The sequence below is a fragment of the Mizuhopecten yessoensis genome, unplaced genomic scaffold (genome assembly GCF_002113885.1).
Source record: "Mizuhopecten yessoensis strain PY_sf001 unplaced genomic scaffold, ASM211388v2 scaffold4805, whole genome shotgun sequence".
Taxonomy (NCBI): Eukaryota; Metazoa; Mollusca; class Bivalvia; order Pectinida; family Pectinidae; genus Mizuhopecten; species Mizuhopecten yessoensis.
This window is the reverse complement of record NW_018405730.1, coordinates 114,918-135,108: the sequence shown is the minus strand read 5'-3', so window position 1 is coordinate 135,108 and position 20,191 is coordinate 114,918. Positions and strand designations below refer to the sequence as shown.

General features: G+C 35.6%; 1 protein-coding gene across 1 annotated transcript in view; it reads left to right on the top strand.

Annotated features, from left to right (window-relative positions):
- The window catches only part of LOC110449735, a 35,795-nt gene extending 21,923 nt beyond the window's left edge, over positions 1 to 13,872 (top strand). Inside the window, exons 7-11 of the mRNA XM_021496791.1 lie at positions 9,281 to 9,476; positions 10,529 to 10,672; positions 11,537 to 12,414; positions 12,815 to 12,974; positions 13,490 to 13,872. Of these exons, the coding sequence (XP_021352466.1) occupies positions 9,281 to 9,476; positions 10,529 to 10,672; positions 11,537 to 12,414; positions 12,815 to 12,974; positions 13,490 to 13,821 (1,710 nt within the window). The 3' untranslated portion in view covers positions 13,822 to 13,872. The remainder of the gene's footprint in view (positions 1 to 9,280; positions 9,477 to 10,528; positions 10,673 to 11,536; positions 12,415 to 12,814; positions 12,975 to 13,489) is intronic.
- Positions 13,873 to 20,191: the final 6,319 nt, after the last annotated feature.

Here is a 20,191-nt window from a genome sequence, read left to right as displayed (position 1 = left end):
CCCCCCCGACCAATTGATACTCCACCTGGGTTGTTGGAGCTATGTGGGCAGGAGGAAAACTCTTTCTCTGAATATCCATGCGTACGATGACTTCGGGGATCGAACCCCGGCCGTCTGCTTGGAAGCCCGGAGCGTTTACCACTTCACCAAACCGCACATGAGCTAGTTGTCCTAACGATGATACACACCAACTGATAATTATTGAAAATGGATGCAATACAATCTTCACAATAAAGGGACAATAAAAACTGTGTATAAGTTGTCAAATAGCTGCTTAATGTTCTGAGTAAGTGTTTTTTTTCGCATGTTGAAATGTTCTCCTTGTGGCTCTTTAAACTGATCGAGATTCAAAAGATTTCATGTTGGCGATGGTTCTAATATATATATATACATATATTATGTTTATATAATCTACTTAATATTTAAGGATTGGTTGTCATATTTTTGACATGCATTGGTGTGTAACATACATCGACTTACCTACATATTGAATGGTAAGCGCTACACACCAATGCATGTCAAAAATATGATAAACAATACTTATATTTACATTTTATGTTAATCAACTTACAGCTCACGCAGAAATTAGTCTGAACTTGTTTCAACGTCAGGGTAAATCCATACAGAGAACAGCCCCCAGTTGAAAGTGGAGCAGTGCAATCTCCAACGTTATAGTTATGACGTCATAAGCATAGCGACGTCACAATAAACCAACGTATGTTATTTAAGCATTGAACTGTTTTTGTATGGTATTTATGATCTATTTGAATGACACAGCTTTGCAAGCAAACAACATAATGCGCGCTAGCGCATTATTATTTGTTTGCTTGCAAAGCTGTGTCATTCAAATAGATCATAAATACCATACAAAAACAGTTCAATACTTATATTTACGTTTTCTCTGCCTCTTATGTTCTTTTTTAACTTACAATTTATAATTAAAATTAAAAATGCCCGCCTTATCGACAGTCCACACAATTTCGTTCAATAGTTTGAACAGCGTATTGTCGCGTGCTGATTGGCAAACAAAGTAGTACATCGTACTTTGACATTTTAACAAACACTTCAAATTTATTCTACAATTTTGTATCAATACAATTGCGTATGATATGTCTACAGGATGATTCCAGTTTTTCAATAGAAATCTGAGCTGAAAGCTAGATTTGAAATTGTTTCGATTTTCCCCCGGAACAAATTTCGCGCATGGATAAATACAGTGAACACCGTGAATGGGACCTTGACCTCCACGAGGGAGTTATTTTTGGAAGTTAATTCGAACTTTTCTCTTTGCTCATATTGTGAAGAATCCAGGCGTGAATGTATTTGTTGATTGTATGGGAACCCGACAACAGTCCGTAGATTCTATAACAGCATCGTTATTTGACATGTCGTCTGAAACTGAGGAACCGTGGATCCGAGACGCGTGAAACTGATAGCGTTTGAAGTGAGTGATCTTGCGACGGAGCACAGGTTCGTTACAAATGTCTGAAATGACGAATGTTTATGTGTGCTGTGACTCATATCAGTAGGTCTGTAACATATGTGTCAGTAGGTCTATAGAATATGTGTATTTCAGACATTTATAACGAACCCCTGTTGATCAGTGCAGTGTAACAGACGATATTTCTGATAAATTGCATGAGCGTTAAAATTGTTTCCATTGCCGGCATTGGTGATTTCAACCGATGTGCATTTTGTACGATATTGCAGACCTTGGTCTTGTTTTCGTTGTAATAAAAGCGTTTTTTATTTTATTTTTTATTTTGCACATAAATTTACAATGACATTATCAAATCTCACAATGCCCAGCGATATTTCAGCAGCCGTCATGTTTATTTACATTGGATATTGTAGTTCCGGTCACTGTTGTAATTAATACGCTAAGAATTGTGCCTCGTGCGGCATGGTAATTATGTCTCGTGCGGCATGGTAATTAAAGTCCCATCAACGACACAGCTTTCAAAGAGGCTATATAGTGACAATGCCATGCAAATGTAAATATTTAAGCAATAAACTGCATAGATGTGGCAGACCAACTGGTATAACTGCCACATGTGTCACAGACAAACTGAATGGTGCGCGCTATGCAGTTTATTGCTTATATTTATATTTACGTAATGAGAATTCGCAAACAATAATTTATGTCTTTTCCAACTTTCAAATTTCCCGCTTATTACCGTCAGGTCAGGTCAACATCTAGAACGGCATAAAGATAACAGCTGACGTCACGCGCTATTTCTCATACGAAATTGAAAAGACTCCGCAACTTTCGTTAATAATTCATTTGTTTTTAATTAACATATATATCATATTCTCGATTCATTAAATAGTAACAAATAACATTTTGTGAGTAACTAATCAAGGGTCGTAAAACATTTCCCGATTTCATTGCGACCTATTCACGGCGCACGCACTCAACGGAAGCCCGCAGTAATCAGGTCAGAGTTATATTTGCCGTCCGGCATGTTGTTGATGTTGATCGTGCAACCGGAGAAGGTTGAATTGGTGAAAAATCCAGGCGTAAAATTGTTTTTTGATCTCACAGACACATGAGACAGGCAGCTGGGGTTCGGGGTCAAAGCAGAAGATACCGATAAGTTCGGTAGTGACACTGTTAAGTCGCTCGGAGTTTCCACTTCATATGAGATTTATGAAACGAGTCTAAAAATCGTTCAATTTAGCGAGCCTCTAGCGAGCTAAAATGAAAAATTCGTGACGAGTTTTATAAGTTTCACATGAAATGATAACGAATGTAATATCCTTTTTATCACGTATTAAATATTTGTGGCATTTGTTCGTGTAAAAGCGACATTTTTCATGCAACATTGAAATGCAAAAAGGCGTCATTTTGACTACAGTGCGAAAGTAAGTCTGTGACGTCATGTACTTGTCCTAGGCGTGACGTCACAATTGAAACAATTAAAACTTACAACCAACCACAGGGCTGATAAGTCAGTACTGTGGTATGGTGCAGTGTAATTCTATTTCGATTTACTTTTACAAAACAATTGTGGGTACACTCGCTTGTCTTTGTCTTACGTTCATCTCTCAGATGGTCGTGGCAGTGAAACGATGAACTCGATTGCGTTCATTGACAGTAACACAGTCACGGACAACTTGGTTGGTTGATGGGTTTATCGTCTACATTCACTGACGAAGCTGGTGTTCGGTTGAAGTGAGGGGATAAGTTGCTGCTTACCAGGCCCTCTGAGATTCGAAACATCCTAGGTCCATCCAGGTCACTCTCAAAGGTCGGACAGCTATCTCGCCTCCTGAGATGCGGGTAGGCTGTCGCAGCGGCTGCGGTCCACGGAACGACGTTCTTAGTGTAGTCCCCGCTGGCCTCCTATGAGGGATGGACAACATGATTTGTAAACTATTAAATAGCTACATGTATCTGTTCTACCAAATTGTTCCCTATAACGTCGGCACTCCTCATGTTGTGGTTTTTTTTTTATTGGATTTACAATCTCGAGCAGATCAATCTATTTTAGTTTTGTTAATGTACACTAAACATGGTACACAGTATATTATACCAGCTCAGCAGGGGGTCCCACATTACTCGCCTCTTACGATCAGCAGGCTTACTCTTCCACGAACCTGCAAATAAGTATGCCCAATAAAAAATACAACACAGGTTCAATACACAAGGAAATAATAAACCGAAGCTGATATGATGTGATTGATACGTATACAGAACTTAGTGCACGTGTACGACGTGTAGTTGAGTCATGTGTTAATTGGATATATATCTAATGTCGCTTCTTCCGGAACATGTTAATATTTCCACGAATCTTAATGGTACAAAACTTTATCTTATGTTAACATACGTATAAGGGGACGCTCCCGGAGGGCTACAGTATAGTATCTGTTATACTCTCCTTAGTGGCTAGTGTTGATTAGGTTTGGATGTGTTAGGTACATTGTATAATGTTCAAAACAGCTAGGGTCAATATGAGACGCATAAATTACCTACGTAAACTAGGAAATGCAAAAATGTAATTGAAATGAAATATGTATCTTGTCTTCTTAATAATTTAGTGGTTTTGTTATTTTTGTCCGTTTCCGTGTCCTTGTAACTAAATTATATCCCGTTAGCACATAATACAGAGAAAATTAAGTACAGGTACATGTATATGTTTTAATTACTTACCGGTGTTATTCATAAATAGACTTCCGCAAATGGAGCGAACTTCAGACCTTGCGTTATGCATGTTCTATAGCACATTTTAACACATCGTTTTATGTTACATCCGGATAAACACAGATCATTTACATAATGGTGTTAATGTATTGCATAGTAGCAGATGCGGTATATATCTAATACACTGATAAACTAAATTTACTCCAGTAAATTGATTTAGGACCCCATGAGAATAGAGAAATAAAATATATGTTTCCCCGCACAAAATGGTGCCAGCAACATTTAACTTTGACATTTTGCTATCAATATATTCAATCTGTTATTCGGTTATAACATACGATAATTCGATTTGGCATAGATTTAAATTACGTGACTGATTTTATTATGTACCGTCTATGAAAAGATTATTCGATACAGTTTCTGTGCAATTAATATTTGACTATTTACACTCTATTGATCTTTCAATGTATTCCATTTTTTTATAGTGTAGTTGGTCCTAAATGACTAACATTGTCGATGAGCCGTTAAACAATACAAAAAACAAAACAAAAACAAAACAAATACATTGCGGATGTCGTCGATAAAACAGAGAGCGCTTACCCTTCTGGAACACCTGGTTTTATTTTCCTTGTACTTCTTCACGAGTGTATGTGTGCAGTTCCCTTGTGTCTATAGCTTGCCATGGTTTATTAGGATTTGATTCCGAGTCATAGTTTTGTTACACTAAGGTATTCAATTCATGTTGTGTGTATTTTAGAGAGTTAATTAGAGACGAGTCTTTTTCAAAAGCGGAAGTTATGAGAACACGCTGTCCCAATGTGTACTATAAATTAACATTAAGATATATATAGGATCTAACATGAGTTTCCATTTCATATGAGATTTATGAAACGAGAATTTTTCAATTTAGCGATCCTCTTGCGAGCTAAAATGAAAAATTCGTGACGAGTTTCATAAATTTCATATAAAATGAAAACGAGTGCATATATAATGATAACACTTTTTAAAATCAAGCGTCTCAAAAATGAAACAAATACACAGCATTGTTACATTTGTTTCCCCTTCCTGCCCTTATTTTTCAGACAAGTAAAAGGAAATAAATATGCTTTTTGTTTAGCTTTATGGGACAGAAATTTACTGATGCTCAAGAATGTTAACACTTCTTAGACTAGTTTTATAGTGGGTATTGATCATGTTGTAACATTTCTAGCAAAAAATATGTTTAAACTAACTTGCGATGAATTTTGAACAATGTTTTTGAACGGCATTCACGTTATCCTGATTATTTTTCTGTAGTCATAGCTCTGTATTTCAGCACAACTCTCCGTGACGTCACTAAACGTAGACAGGAAAATACGCGGACATAACGTAGCTAGAAACATGAACACCTTAACAAGTCTGACCCCCGCATGTATTTTTAGAAAACTTTGACACGCATGTGTATATATACAACTGCGCATACATTTACATCCATTTTGGACATCTGGCTGTCTGCATTTATCTGTTTTGCTTTGACGATACCAACACAGATTTCTGAATGAATACTTTTTAACGCGAATTTTATCTTTACATTACTAATTTTCAATCGTAACATATGTGGTTTCTTTGCACGAGTTTTGGTTTTCGTGTTCTTATTATAACGGTACAGTATATTGCAGTATGCATATGTATCTACCTGAACAGTCTGTCATTGACTGAACAAATAACGTTTTATGAGGCTAAGCATCATCTTTAAATTGACAAACACCACAAAAATAATTTTATTGCTGTTAATGCACATTGTATAGCGCGGGAATAAGCCTTGTACGAACGCCTTGTACGAACGGAATATTCTGACGTTTGAGATTTTTCAAGAAACCATCTCTGACAATGGTTGTGGAACAAAGCATTGCAGTCATGGACAAAGGATATGCTTGGGTAATTCTATTCGGTGAGTAGGTCAAAGCCAAAAAAACTTTGTTATTATTGTTATTGCTACTTAATCTATCATGTAAAATGTTTGCGTTTCAATGTAAATTAGACGTTGCTGGTGGATCAATGTCTAGCCCCAGAGGTTTGTCGTAGCCTTGATAGACGACACAGAACTCTCTTTTGAGTAGTGACATGGTTCATAATGTACACACTTTACTGTAAATGATTTGAAATTAACCAAACTCTAATATTTTGAAATTAATAAATTAATCGTTTGTATGCATCTTCCCTTCTGTTTCATAAGTTAGTTGCTCAGACTTATTTGATATCCAACTGTTTGGCCCCAGCATCACCGATGAGATTTAGACGGACCAAACAGCTGTATAATTTGGTGTAATTCATTTTTGTCATACTGCATCTTTTACTAAATTTCCAATGAGCAATCTCTTGTGTGAATGTGTATATACAACGTTCATGACAGGTTTTTATTACCCATGACAGAGACCCACGATTTTCATATTTTAGGAAATGTTCCTTCATTTTTTAGTAAAAAAAAAAGTGATTTTCTTCAATTTTGTACCTTAGAAGAACGTTAAACTTCCCCTTCCCTTCTTACTAGTGAAACGCTTCGTCGATTCCAATTTCACTCATAGCATCTACTTTTTACCAATTGGTACTTTCCATTGTTTGACTCTATGTGACTGTAAGGGTAGGTAGTACTAATGCAAAAGTTTAAAAAGTGGAAAAAGTGTCCTTCCACTTCCTTTTTGCCACTTGGAGTTTTCCCCTTGTTTTAAAAAACGAGGTTTTCTCTGGGTCTTAATTGCGTCTTTTGGCAAGATTTTATCTTTCATTTTGCGGTAATTGATCATCGGTATTACGTGCAATGAATATATCAACAATCCTATATTTCTGTAATACCATATTTATAGTTTTAAACACATTACATCTCCAGCACTCGCGAAGCCATACAAACATATAGGGAGATAACAGCCAGCTAGCATAGGACTAGTAATTAGCGCCTGATAAGGCGGCTCCTGCGAATTCCTCAAAATTGTATTGATTAATGTATATATGCTAATTGTATTAATTGTATATCTATGTACTGTAAAGCGCTTTAGAGTGGCTTATGTTAGCTAGATAGGGCGCTATATTATTATTATTTATACTGAGTAGGTATTTACTGGCATTGGCATCAAGATGAAAGTTCAGTATGTAGTACTGTAGGACCGCTTGATATCTATGTTGATTTTATCCTTGCCATTTCCGTTTAAAGTAGATCTTTCTGTCAGGGAACGTCTCCTCTGTGATACAGAGTACACTTTTATTACACACAAAAATATACTCTCCGTAAACTGTTGACACGTGCTCGTATAAACACTGCCTTTATCGCACTGTAAACTGAGCATAAACTGTGATCCGTGACCTGGTCGTAACTAAAAACACTGTATAACTTAAAGCTCTCTGCTTGGCGAGGTTAAAGGGAGACAACGCCGAATAGAGACAAAATAGAACAGTGACAAAAGAAAAGAAATATATCCAAAGTTTAGCAAGTGAAAGCAAATCATTTTTTATTTTTTCTAATCTGCCGTTTGCTCAAAGTCAAGAAGACACATAAAACAACCCTTGTTCCATCGTAGGTAGGGTTGGCCGTAGGTACATCTGTAGGTACTGGCCGTAGGTCGGTGTACGGCCGGTGTTGGCCGTAGGTCGGTGTTTTTTTTTTATCCAGGAACTCCGGCTTTCCTTCACCACCAAAACCTGGCACGTCCTTAAATGACCAAAGCTGTTAAGAGGACGTAAACAAAACCAACCTACGTAGGAAGATGGGGTTGAGGGTGGGTTTAAGGGGAGGCGGGATACAACGAATAAAATGCAAAGAGCTATAGTAGGCCTATTCCCAATGTAAGATAGCATCATTTATAACCTTAACTTAATATAAATTACAAAATTGCAAGCTTCACTGAAAAGCTAGCATATAACCTTTACTCTGACACAAATCACAGGTAAAATGTGAAAGACAGCGAACAACCGTTAAATAAACATAACTCAGCCGCCATTTTCGTTGTTAAAATATGTGGTACAGTGTATGTTAACTTTCCCGGATTCGTTAATGAAGTATCATCTTAATGTAGCAAATGTCCCTCAAAGGTATGTCGTTTAATTTCCGGCTACATTTTGAGGTTGAGTAGAAGTCAGACACTATACCGACATGTAAGACTGTCAATAAAAGTTATATATACCGCATACATCATTTCTTCACTTAAGCGGTATTTTTAACTCCGGCTAAACGCCCATGATGGAAGTCTCCACTTTGTGGTGTATAGTTTTATTACTGTTAACAGATGTTACTTCAACCAACTACATGTATTTAGCGGTTAATGTCTCCAGTGTAGCTATCGTACAATCTGCATACAATGTACGTCTTCTAAGTATAATACATAAATATCGTTTACAATCATAAAAGTCATTGGCCGTTATTCGCTTCATTTGAACCACAAATTGTAAATTGATTCGTTTTCTTAATAAAGCAATTCATCCTCATAAACTTTGAAGATTAGCATTATTTCCTGTCCGTAACAATATTTATACTGTCTAAAAGAGCATTATGCTACAATGTATCATATTTTGTTAGGAAGCAAAAATCATTTTACACCTTATATAAATACATGTCTCTGAAATAAACTTTTTCTCTTTTCATTGTCATTCTTAATAGTTCAACATTATCTTTTGCTTACAATGTTTATTTAAAAAGAAATGAAATGAAGAATAACATTTGTAAAATCTAAAATTAACACACTAGCTGAAACAACTTAGCCTGCTTTGGTATTGGACGCTGAAAAAAAGGTCGGATTATTTAATACGATATTATAATTAATAAATTAATTAATAATAAATAAATCAGATAATTTACTCCTCTATGAAGATGTCACATTTATATTTTATGTATTTAAGTATTTAAAAAAAACACATGATTGTGATCAAAACAATAGATAAAAAACTAAATCTTATAGAACAGCATTGATACAAAAAATTTCGCAGAACACACCTCAGAGCAAATGACGATTACACAAAAATTATGGCTTCAGATAATGGTACTCTGTAGCGACAAAACCAGAGGCGTATTCATTCTAAACAAATAACTATAGTCCAACCGGCCAAACCGTGTGGAACGCCATAAATGAAAGCGGCCCAGATAAAACAAAATGATAAAAACATTGTTAGAAGAATGAATTATGGGAGGAGATGAAACAAATGTTAGATATTTCTTTTGCAGCTTGTTCAAGCATATACGTTGTGATGTCCGGGATGGCCAAAGCCTTCGGGATCCTGTACACGGAACTGATAAAAGAGTTCGACACGAGCGCCGGAAGTACAGCCTGGATTGGTGGTGTTATGATGTTTCTGTTCTTTGGCCTGGGTATGTTTATTTGTAGTTCAATAGTCAATGAACTGAAAAAACCCGTAAAATAATTCGTTATATCAAACCTGAACACTATTTCGGTATGGTCTTGGCAATTCGTCCCCCCCCCCCTACTCCCACCCCTATTCCACAAAAATTCATAGTACTTTTACACTTTTTTTTTTTTTTTAAATACTTAACGAATACTGTACTATTATGAAAATATTTAGTTTATTTGTATTTTCAAGTCTTGTTGTCACGGTAGCCTGTTTAAATTTGCATCATTTAGTGAAATGTTATATTCAGTCAATTTAGTCATGTTTTATTCTTTGCAACCACAGGGAATACATTTCTAAATAACTTTATATCTATATTTATATGTCAACGCATTCTCCTTTGATGTCAAGTTTGTTCAAGCTTATATTCTATCGTTTTCAATCGAAACCCAACTAAAAAATTGACAAAAACGACTGAATATTCAATTTGATTTTATGTTATTCAAAACTAAATAAATCTTTTCAAAAAGTATTAGAAAAAATATTCAAATTAAAAAGCATTATTTGTTTCATGTTTTTTTTTTATAAAGTTTCATAATTCACTTTATTAAGTTTAATGAAAATGTTATGGAGTGTGGAGATCAAAAATGCGAACTATCCACAGTCCTTTGTTTTGTACAGTACCAATATACGAAACTGGGCCCGTATTCATGAAACTGTTATCATGTTCAAGATTGGACTTTGTGATCAAGCCTTATTTCTTGTTTCAGTTATATATTGATATAAAAATATTTTTTTTTTAATGATTTGATAAATCGTTAAAGAGGCTTGAAGCCGAATACTGATTTCAAATCTAAGATTTGACTTTTGGATTGTTTTTCATGATTTAAGTGAGTAACAAGAACGCTAGTATGATCAATGATTCATGGTTGCAGGCTTTTTGTCAAATGCTCCTCTACGTATGGTGCCTTTACACGAAAATCAATATAATCTAGTCAATGTTTTAAAACGTACTTATATGTTAACATAAACATAATAAAATAATGTGCAAGTAAAAGATATTTCTGTTGAAAGGACCCGTATCCAACAGGCTTGCAGTGCGATTTACGTTCCGTAAAGTGATTATGGTAGGGGGGTTCCTCACCTCACTGGGACATTTCCTGAGCGCCTTCGTACCACAGATGGAGTGGATGTACCTGACCATTGGTGTTATAGCGGGTATGGTGTCTTTTTTTTATATACCTCACAGCCTTATAATAACATGTTCCTGTTGTTAAAGTCAGTCATTTTAATTGTGCGGGTTTTAAGGATGATAACAGTAGTTAAATGATATGATTTGTGATATCCAGCTATTAACCTAAACGACAGTAATACGATCAATTCCGTCTTTGCGTATTGCAGAGTTATCTTCTCTTGGGAGCAGGTATTGATTGTTACGTCACTTGTTTGTGAGAGTAACGTCATCAAATTTTGAGAAAACGATGGTAATTTTCTCACACAAACCAATGACGTAACAATCAATACCTGCTCCCAAGAGAAGATAACTCTGCAATACGCAAAGACGGAATTTGAGACCGACCTGTATTTTAATTAACTGCACTCGTGTCAAGGCTTATCAGCCAAGGCCCTGATCATGGATATTACACAGGTGTATACTGACCCTGTACTCTGTACTCTGTAACTGTATCCTGCGGCACCATAGCCATGTACATGTAGCAATAAACATGTAGTTGTAAATACTATATACGGAGTCGGTCATTATTTTGATTACGGCCACAACGTAACATGATTAAACTAGAGGATGGGTTTAAAAGTATTTAATGGGTAACTAGCACAAGCGTCAGTTACGAAGTTGAGTACAGTTTTGTTTACCTAATGACTTAAATCGTATAGTTGATATAGGCATATCACATTTAATTGGTATATAGCATATTGGTTTGTATATGTGCAACTAATATGTATTTGTACATTTAATAACAAATCGGTAAAACTAATCTAAATGTCATCAATTTTCTTTCATGGTCATGTTAGAACTGTTTTAGTTTCAACGGAGAGGTATACATACGTTAATGTTTATTTCAGGCAGTGGCTGTGGGTTGGTGTTTGCACCAAGTACCACTATCGTCAGTTTTTATTTCGAGAAGAGGCGTGCTATGGCCATGGGCGTGGTACTGGCGGGAGCTGGATTAGGCAGTGTTATGTACCCCTATTTTTACCGCATTATCTTGGACAGCTTTGGACTGCGGACATCACTCATTATCGTGAGTGGGGTCCTAATGTACGTACCCTTCGTGGCACTCCTTCTGAGGGAGCCAGCTCAACTCACCAAGAGGAGAGATGTCAAAAGACCCAAGCGTGGAAAAAGTCAAAGCATATTGAGGTCACAAAGTAATTGTTATTTACTGGGAGCCGATAAAAGTATAATACGGGTACATACGCATGCATGTGAAGCAATCGATTATCGTGCACAAACGAACGATGGTAACGGCAGTGTACAAAAGATAGCCACGGGCAGTTTCAACCAAGAAGCTCTGAACGACAATTCTACAATGACCAATACAGATGGAAGCAGTCAGGACGACCAGAAAACAAATAATAATGTAACGCACGAAGGAGATAAAACCGAACAGGAACAAAGTTTATTTTGTTCCATGTTTGACTTCTCACTGTTCCGGAATCCAAAATTTACGATGTACGTTTTAGCATTTAGTGTTAATATTTTAGGATACGGAGGCAACTTTACGGCGTTTCCTTGTTACATAGTGGAAGTTGGTTACCGGAAGGACCAGGTAGCCGTAGCAATGTCAATTATTGGCGCAACGGAAGTGATTGCCAGGCCATTCTTCGGATGGTTCGCCGATTTAAAATTGTTGAGTGTCAAAAATATATTGATATTTTCAGCCGTTGTCAGTGGTTTAGCCGCCATCTTATTACCGTTATGGGAATCGTATGAGATGATGGTAAGCATTAAATACAGAGCATGTATCACAATAAAGATATTCATTTTAACCTCGATATAGTTCTTGCCTTATTGCTTTAACGTAAACATGGTTAGATTAGATATGAAACTCATCAGTCAATGCGACTAACTTTTATTAAATTAAATGAACTTTGTGAAAAGTCTTGCAGTTTAAAGGGATCAAACTAATACTTAAATTCTAAATAACGAAACTTTGCCAGGATCGGCTTGAATCCATATTAAAATTAATACATTAAGATTTTGAATGTGTAGAAATGTAACAACTGTAATCTTAAACTAATATTTCAATCGGTTCAGGCTTTTTTTCAATTGATAATGGATATACAAATCTTATAAATTATCATTATAAAGTCTTTTATCACTGCATGCTTTTATTGCAGCTAGTATACGCTGTAGTAGTTGGGACTTTCCCGGGGGCGTTCTGGAGTCTGATGGCGGTGGCGATGTTGGAAAGCGTCACACTCGAACAGCTGTCCAAGGCGATGGGTCTTTTGTCCCTATTCATGGCTTTTGGCATGGTTCTCAGTCAACCAGTGGCAGGTAAGAAAAAAAACCAAGATATTAAAAAAAAGGGAAGACTTTTCGTGTTTTCCTCAGATAAAACAATCGTAGACCATTTACTACAGTAGGGTTGTAATTAATTTTTGACCCCGCAATGTGTTAATTACAATTAGCCTTGAATTACTTTTCTACTGCACACTTATATTTTGATAGATTTTACTTGGCAGATATTATGTTCGCATGATCTTCAAGAATAATGACGACTGTTTAATGTCAGTTTGGGTCACATTTTGTCGTATATGTATTCCGTCTTTGCGTATTGCAGAGGTATCTTCTCTTGGGAGCAGGTATTGATTGTTACGTCATTGGTTTGTGCGATAAAATGACGTCGTTTTCTCAAAAATTGATGACGTTACTCTCACAAACAAGTGACGTAACAATAAATACCTGCTCCCAATTGAAGATAACTCTGCAATACGCAAAGACGGAATATTTTGTTTTCATACATTTACATCTTAGATTTACAAACGTTATATGATGAACAACTCTTGCAGGTTGGTTAAAAGATACCACGGGATCCTGGGACTTATCATTCCGTATCATTGGAATGTTTGTATCCGTGGCCGGACTCATTGTGACAGCAGAGCCTCTTTTTCATCGTGTTTTGGGACGTAATACGTCATGTCCTTCCCAGAAGAATTCGACTCGAGATGAAAACATAATCATTGATGAGCCTCGTTTTGGAACCACACTTGAAAGTCCGATTGAAACTGAACATGAATCAGTAGATACAGATACAGCATCACCGAATCAGGTTAATGAATGCACTCAAAAGAATAAAGATAACGTATATATCATACCTATTTGTGAAGCTACGTATTTGTAAATGTGTTATAACAGATTAAGGGGCCTGTCTTCGACCTACTTACATGAAAGGTTTTATGAACATTAAGGATCCCTGTCCAAGCACAGGCAAAGTACTAGATAATCTGCACTTACAATTTCGTAAATACATAAACCTTCGTGTTATTTTATTTTTGGATACAACTGTTCTGCGATCGGGAGAGGGTATAACTGTTAACCATATGCAATATAATGATATGAGGTCCATATTTCAATCCTTGGCTGGTATGGGCTTCTTTAAATAAAATGCTTATCAAAATAGAAAAGAAAATTGCAATGTATCAGTTTTTAACGTAACAGTGGCACAGGGATCCTAAAGTGCATGATCATAAAGAAAAATCAGTGAGTTATCGTATCAATGGTTTTCGTACAAATTATTTATGTGTTTATCACTTACTCACCGTAGCCATGTTTTCCTGACAGAACAAATGCAATTAACGCTGAAACAATATACACTTGTCACTACGACCTGGTACATGTATTATGATTAAAGATTTATTAAGTGTCTTAGATCGATTGTAATTTAAAATTTCTCTGTAGACTTGCTGGCAGACATCATGGTGTATAGTGATATTGTCGTTGTACATTGCATTACGAATGTGTCACTGTATGTTGTGACAGTGTGTGATTATTACCTCATGTACTTGGTCTGTCTTAGTTTTGAATTTGTTAGCTTGTGAGTTTGAAACTGTAATGCATATATAGTTAATTGATATGTCAGTCCTAATCCTCATGCACAGGCTCTTGTTTGTCTTTTATGTATAAGTTTATTTCATAAATATTTATCTTTTGAGTTGGGTGGTTCCCTTACTTAAAACTGTCACATTGCTTACATAGGCATGTATTTTATGTTCCAGTTGTATTATCACATTTTAATTGTCGTAATTTTAAGTCTATTACGTGCACGTTTCGATTTTCAGTTAAAATATATGTCTTAGTTGTGTGTTTATCGCTTACGTGCCTTAATGTGTACTTTTCTGCAACAACTTTTCATTTCTTAGTTAAATTTAATATCCCTTTCTCATCTTAGTGATGATGTTATATTTCACATGTCTAAGTCATAATAATCTTTATATGTCTTCGTTGAATTTAAGCTAAGTTAGCTTTGAATACAAACAGTAGTTGAGCTTTTAATTGGCGTGCTTTCGAAAACGTCTGTTTCCTTTGTCAAGCAAAGAGTGCAAATGATCGGTGTCTCGAATCTATTTTATTGAAAACAACGCATTAACCACAATGTGTCCAGTCAGCAAACTCGACTGTCAGAATAATTTTAAGACAGTTTGTCCTAATAACTTCTTATACTGCAGGTGTCCGACGAATCGGTTATAGGTTTACCTAACCCTCATATTATCTGTCCCTCTGACTGCCTACAATATCATTATTTGAATGTTATTTGGACGAATTGTCGTGATATCATTCCGACAGCTGACCCTTCTGACTCATTTTGATTTAGTGAGTTGTTTTTAGCTGTACAGTCGAGACACACTGACAAAGAGATCAGACGTTTTCTAACGCTCACAATAGGAACTTTAAATTGATATTTGTGATTAAATAATTTTAGCATATATTATACCTATCAAATGGATGAATCTCATTCCGAGTCTTAGTTGAATAATTACATTGTATATGTTGTAGTCATTATTGTTATACTTTATATTTTTTTTTCTTGGTGATTAATAGAATCTTCCCCTACCGTTGGGGTGTGACAGAAAAATCTCCAACCCGAGTGATGATATTCTCGAATGTCTTACCCTAAACAAGAAGCCGAGGGTAAGACATTCGAGAATATCATCACTCGGCTTGGAGATTTCTCTGTCACGCCCTCAAGGAAGGGGAGATTGTTTTTCACCCATCCTGTTTCACTCACAAATCCGCCGACAAACGGTGATTGCGTGAAATACAAGTATAGATTGCATGATTTTCCAATAAATCCATAGTTGTCTTCCATGGCCTGCTGTACTGTTGCCGTGACGTCAATACATTGATAACGTGACGGCATACTATTGTTATGCACGAGGCTATCTCCCCCTAGGGAGTGACAAGATGATCTTTTCCGGCTTTAAAGGGAGACACACATGTGAAGGGTGGGAGGAAAATATATCTATGTCATAGTGACATGGTGATAAAGACAGGTTATAATCGGTAGTTCACCATATAATGATTTAGCTATGTCTACTTCATTTAAATTTAGTAACGTAAATATTTTCAATAACGTCGCAATATTACTAAACATTATTACATACCAGATATCTGTTTTGCCAACCTGTTTTCTTATCCCTCGTTTGTTAAAATCTCCCTGCAGATTGCTTGTAGCTGAATGTTGGTCTACGTCAGCGAGGTTGCGTTAGTTTGATGACATCACCAATATCGATATGTCAAGAAATTTATTCCGGATTCCTTTTTTATCACATAATATACTGTGTTATATATGAATATACCCATGTCATATTTTTTGAGTATTAACCCATGTATAAAGATCTATCAGCCCAGTGATTGGTTGTAAGTTTCAATTGTTTCAATTGTGACGTGACGCCTAGGACAAGTACATGACGTCACAAACTTATGCACTGAAGTCAAAATTGCGTTTTTTTCATTTTAAGGTTGCATGAAAATTGTCGTTCTACACAAATAAAGGCCACAAATCTTGAGTATGTGATAAAAAGGATCTTACACTCGTTTTCAAATCCTATGAAATTTATGAAACTCGTCACCAAGTTCATTTTAGCTCGCTAGAGGCTCGCTAAATTGAACAATTCTTAGACTCGTTTCATAAATCTCATATGAAATGGAAACTCATGTAGGATCCTATATATATACAGTTCATGTTTTGTAATTATTATTTGTTTGTGTATATATTGTTGGATATTGATAAAACATTGATGTAAATAATGTCAATACTACTTGTGTCATAAAATGTGTTTTCATAACTTTTCATAACTGAACTTTTGTAATAAAGACAACCATTAAGACATCTTTTAGTTGTACATTTTGTTGATCAACACATTCACATAATTTGTGTTAATTCAATCGATCAAAACATGAGAAAACAATGATCCTGATCACCGTGTAATGTTATGCAACGACATTTCTGACGTCATCAAACATTAAAACAAAGTGCGTATTTCTACTGTGTTATCGTAAGTGGTGACTAATAATAAATAAATGAAAAAGATATACAACATTTTATATAGCGCCCTATCTAGCTACAAGATAAGCAGCTCTAACGCGCTTTACAGTACATGTATATACAATTAATTTCTTCTTGTAATATGATGTATATGTACATGTAATTGTTCTGTTTCACTGTGTCTTGATAAACGAGCGGACCGCTCCGAAAATTTGACAACCTAAACTTGTCCACACTGTTGGAATTACTTCTTTGCCCCATATACAATTAATACTATTAGCATATACATGAACATTCTAAAGCTAGAACCCATGCGGAATCGGAGGCTTTCGTCTGTGTATACTGCTTAGGAATCAATGAAGGAACTACAATTGATCTGCGCCATCATTTCAACCATTGAGATATATTTATATATATTTGTTTTTATAACCAATAAAAATTTAACACCAAAATGACAAATTTTAAGTCATTAAGAAAATGTCAGAATCCTAGGAGAAAACAAAACAGAACGACAAGAGACAACTATCTTAACTGACAGTATAACAAACCATACAATATCCTGTTTTAGTCTACAAACACAATAGCAGTACAAAATGCCACTCATGCAAGAAACATAGACATATAATCACTATGATCACAAACACTCAGTACTATATACAGGTACAAACATGACATACAAAATGTAGTACGTCACTCAGTACTATATACAGATACAAACATGACATACAAAATGTAGTACGTCACTCAATACTAAATACAGATACAAACATGACATACAATATGTAGTACGTCACTCAGTACTATATACAGGCACAAACATGACATACAAAATGTAGTACGTCACTCAATACTAAATACAGATACAAACATGACATACAAAATGCAGTACGTCACTCAGTACTATATACAGGTACAAACATGACATACAATATGTAGTACGTCACTCAGTACTATATACAGGTACAAGCATGACATACAAAATGTAGGACGTCACTCAGTAGTATATACAGGTACAAACATGACATAAAATGTAGTACGTGACTCAGTACTATATACAGGTACAAACATAACATACACAATGTAGTACATCACTCAGTACTATATACAGGTACAAACATGACATCCAAATGTAGTACGTCACTCAGTAGTATATATAGGTAAAAGCATGACATACCAAATGTAGTACGTCACTCAATACTAAATACAGGTACAAACATGACATACAAAATGTAGTACATCACTCAGTAGTATATACAGGTACAAACATGACATACATAATGTAGTACGTCACTCAGTAGTATATACAGGTACAAATATGACATACAAAATGTAGTACGTCACTCAGTACTATACACAGGTACAAGCATGACATACAAAATGTAGTACGACACTCAGTAGTATATACAGATACAAACATGACATACAAAATGTAGTACGTCACTCAGTAGTATATACAGGTAAAAATATGACATACAAAATGTATTACGACACTCAGTAGTATATACAGGTACAACCATGACATACATAATGTAGTACGTCACTCCGTAGTATATACAGGTACAAACATGATATACATAATGTAGTAAGTCAATCAATACTATTTACAGATGCAAACATGACATCTAAATTGTAGTACGTCATTCAGTACTATATACAGGTACAAACATGACATACAATATGAAGTACGTCACTCAGTACTATATACAGGTACAAACATGACATACACAGTGTAGTACGTGACTCAGTACTATATACAGGTACAAACATGACATACACAATTTAGTACGTCACTCAGTACTATATACAGGTACAAACATGATATACACAATGTAGTACGTCACTCAGTATTATATACAGGTACAAACATGACATACACAATGTAGTACGTCACTCAGTACTATACACAGGTACAAACATGACATACACAATGTAGTACGTCCTTCAGCACTTTATACAGGTACAAACATGACATCCAAATTGTAGTACGTCACTCAGTACTATACACAGGTACAAACATGACATACACAATGTAGTACGTCACTCAGTACTATATACAGGTACAAACATGACATCCAAATTGTAGTACGTCACTCAGTACTATACACAGGTACAAACATGACATACACAATGTAGTACGTCACTCAGTACTATATACAGGTACAAACATGACATCCAAATTGTAGTACGTCACTCAGTACTATACACAGGTACAAACATGACATACACAATGTAGTACGTCACTCAGTACTATATACAGGTACAAACATGACATCTAAATTGTAGTACGTCACTCAGTACTATACACAGGTACAAACATGACATACACAATGTAGTACGTCACTCAGTACTATATACAGGTACAAACATGACATCCAAATTGTAGTACGTCACTCAGTACTATACACAGGTACAAACATGACATACACAATGTAGTACGTCACTCAGTACTATATACAGGTACAAACATGACATAAAAAATGTAGAACGTCACTCAGTTCTATACACAGGAACAAACATGACATACACAATGTAGTACGTCACTCAGTTCTATATACAGGTACAAACGTGACATAGTACGATCATAATGCACAGCCACTACTAGTAGCGTAAAACAGAACATACATTTTCGTCTTAAGCACCTCCTCTTCTGCTTCAACAGTAAGTTAGACCAATATTATTTCCAGGTACCCTGGCATTACCGATGAATCCTAAAAGGACGAAACAGCTATATTGTGAGGTGTCATTCAGTTTTTGCATACTTTATCTATTACCAAATTGTAAAGGTGCAGTCCGATGTGTGTGCTTTAGGTTCAATTTTTAACAAACGGAATAAAACAATACAGTATGGTATAATTACAATAAGTTTATATAATAATACTAATTATTTTGTAAATGACCCTAGCGACTAAACAACGACTGTTCTGAGTACATCTTGACTAAATTAGATGAACAGACCACATGGGCTTTGTGAACAATGTTTACTTGCCGAAATAAACGCAATTTAAATTCGAATTTAATCCGCCTTGCTACTTCCAGTCGCCATTTTGTAAACAGGACCTAATCTCGAGCTGATGCGCGTTTGAAAGAGTTTAAAGTATTGCAAAGCTTCTAAACGATCGTGCCCAGAACATACTCTCTAAGGATGATGTTTTTGATAAATTTACTATCAATTATTTACTATATTTCTTTTCTGTATCACTTTCATTAATTCATAAAAGAACAAATT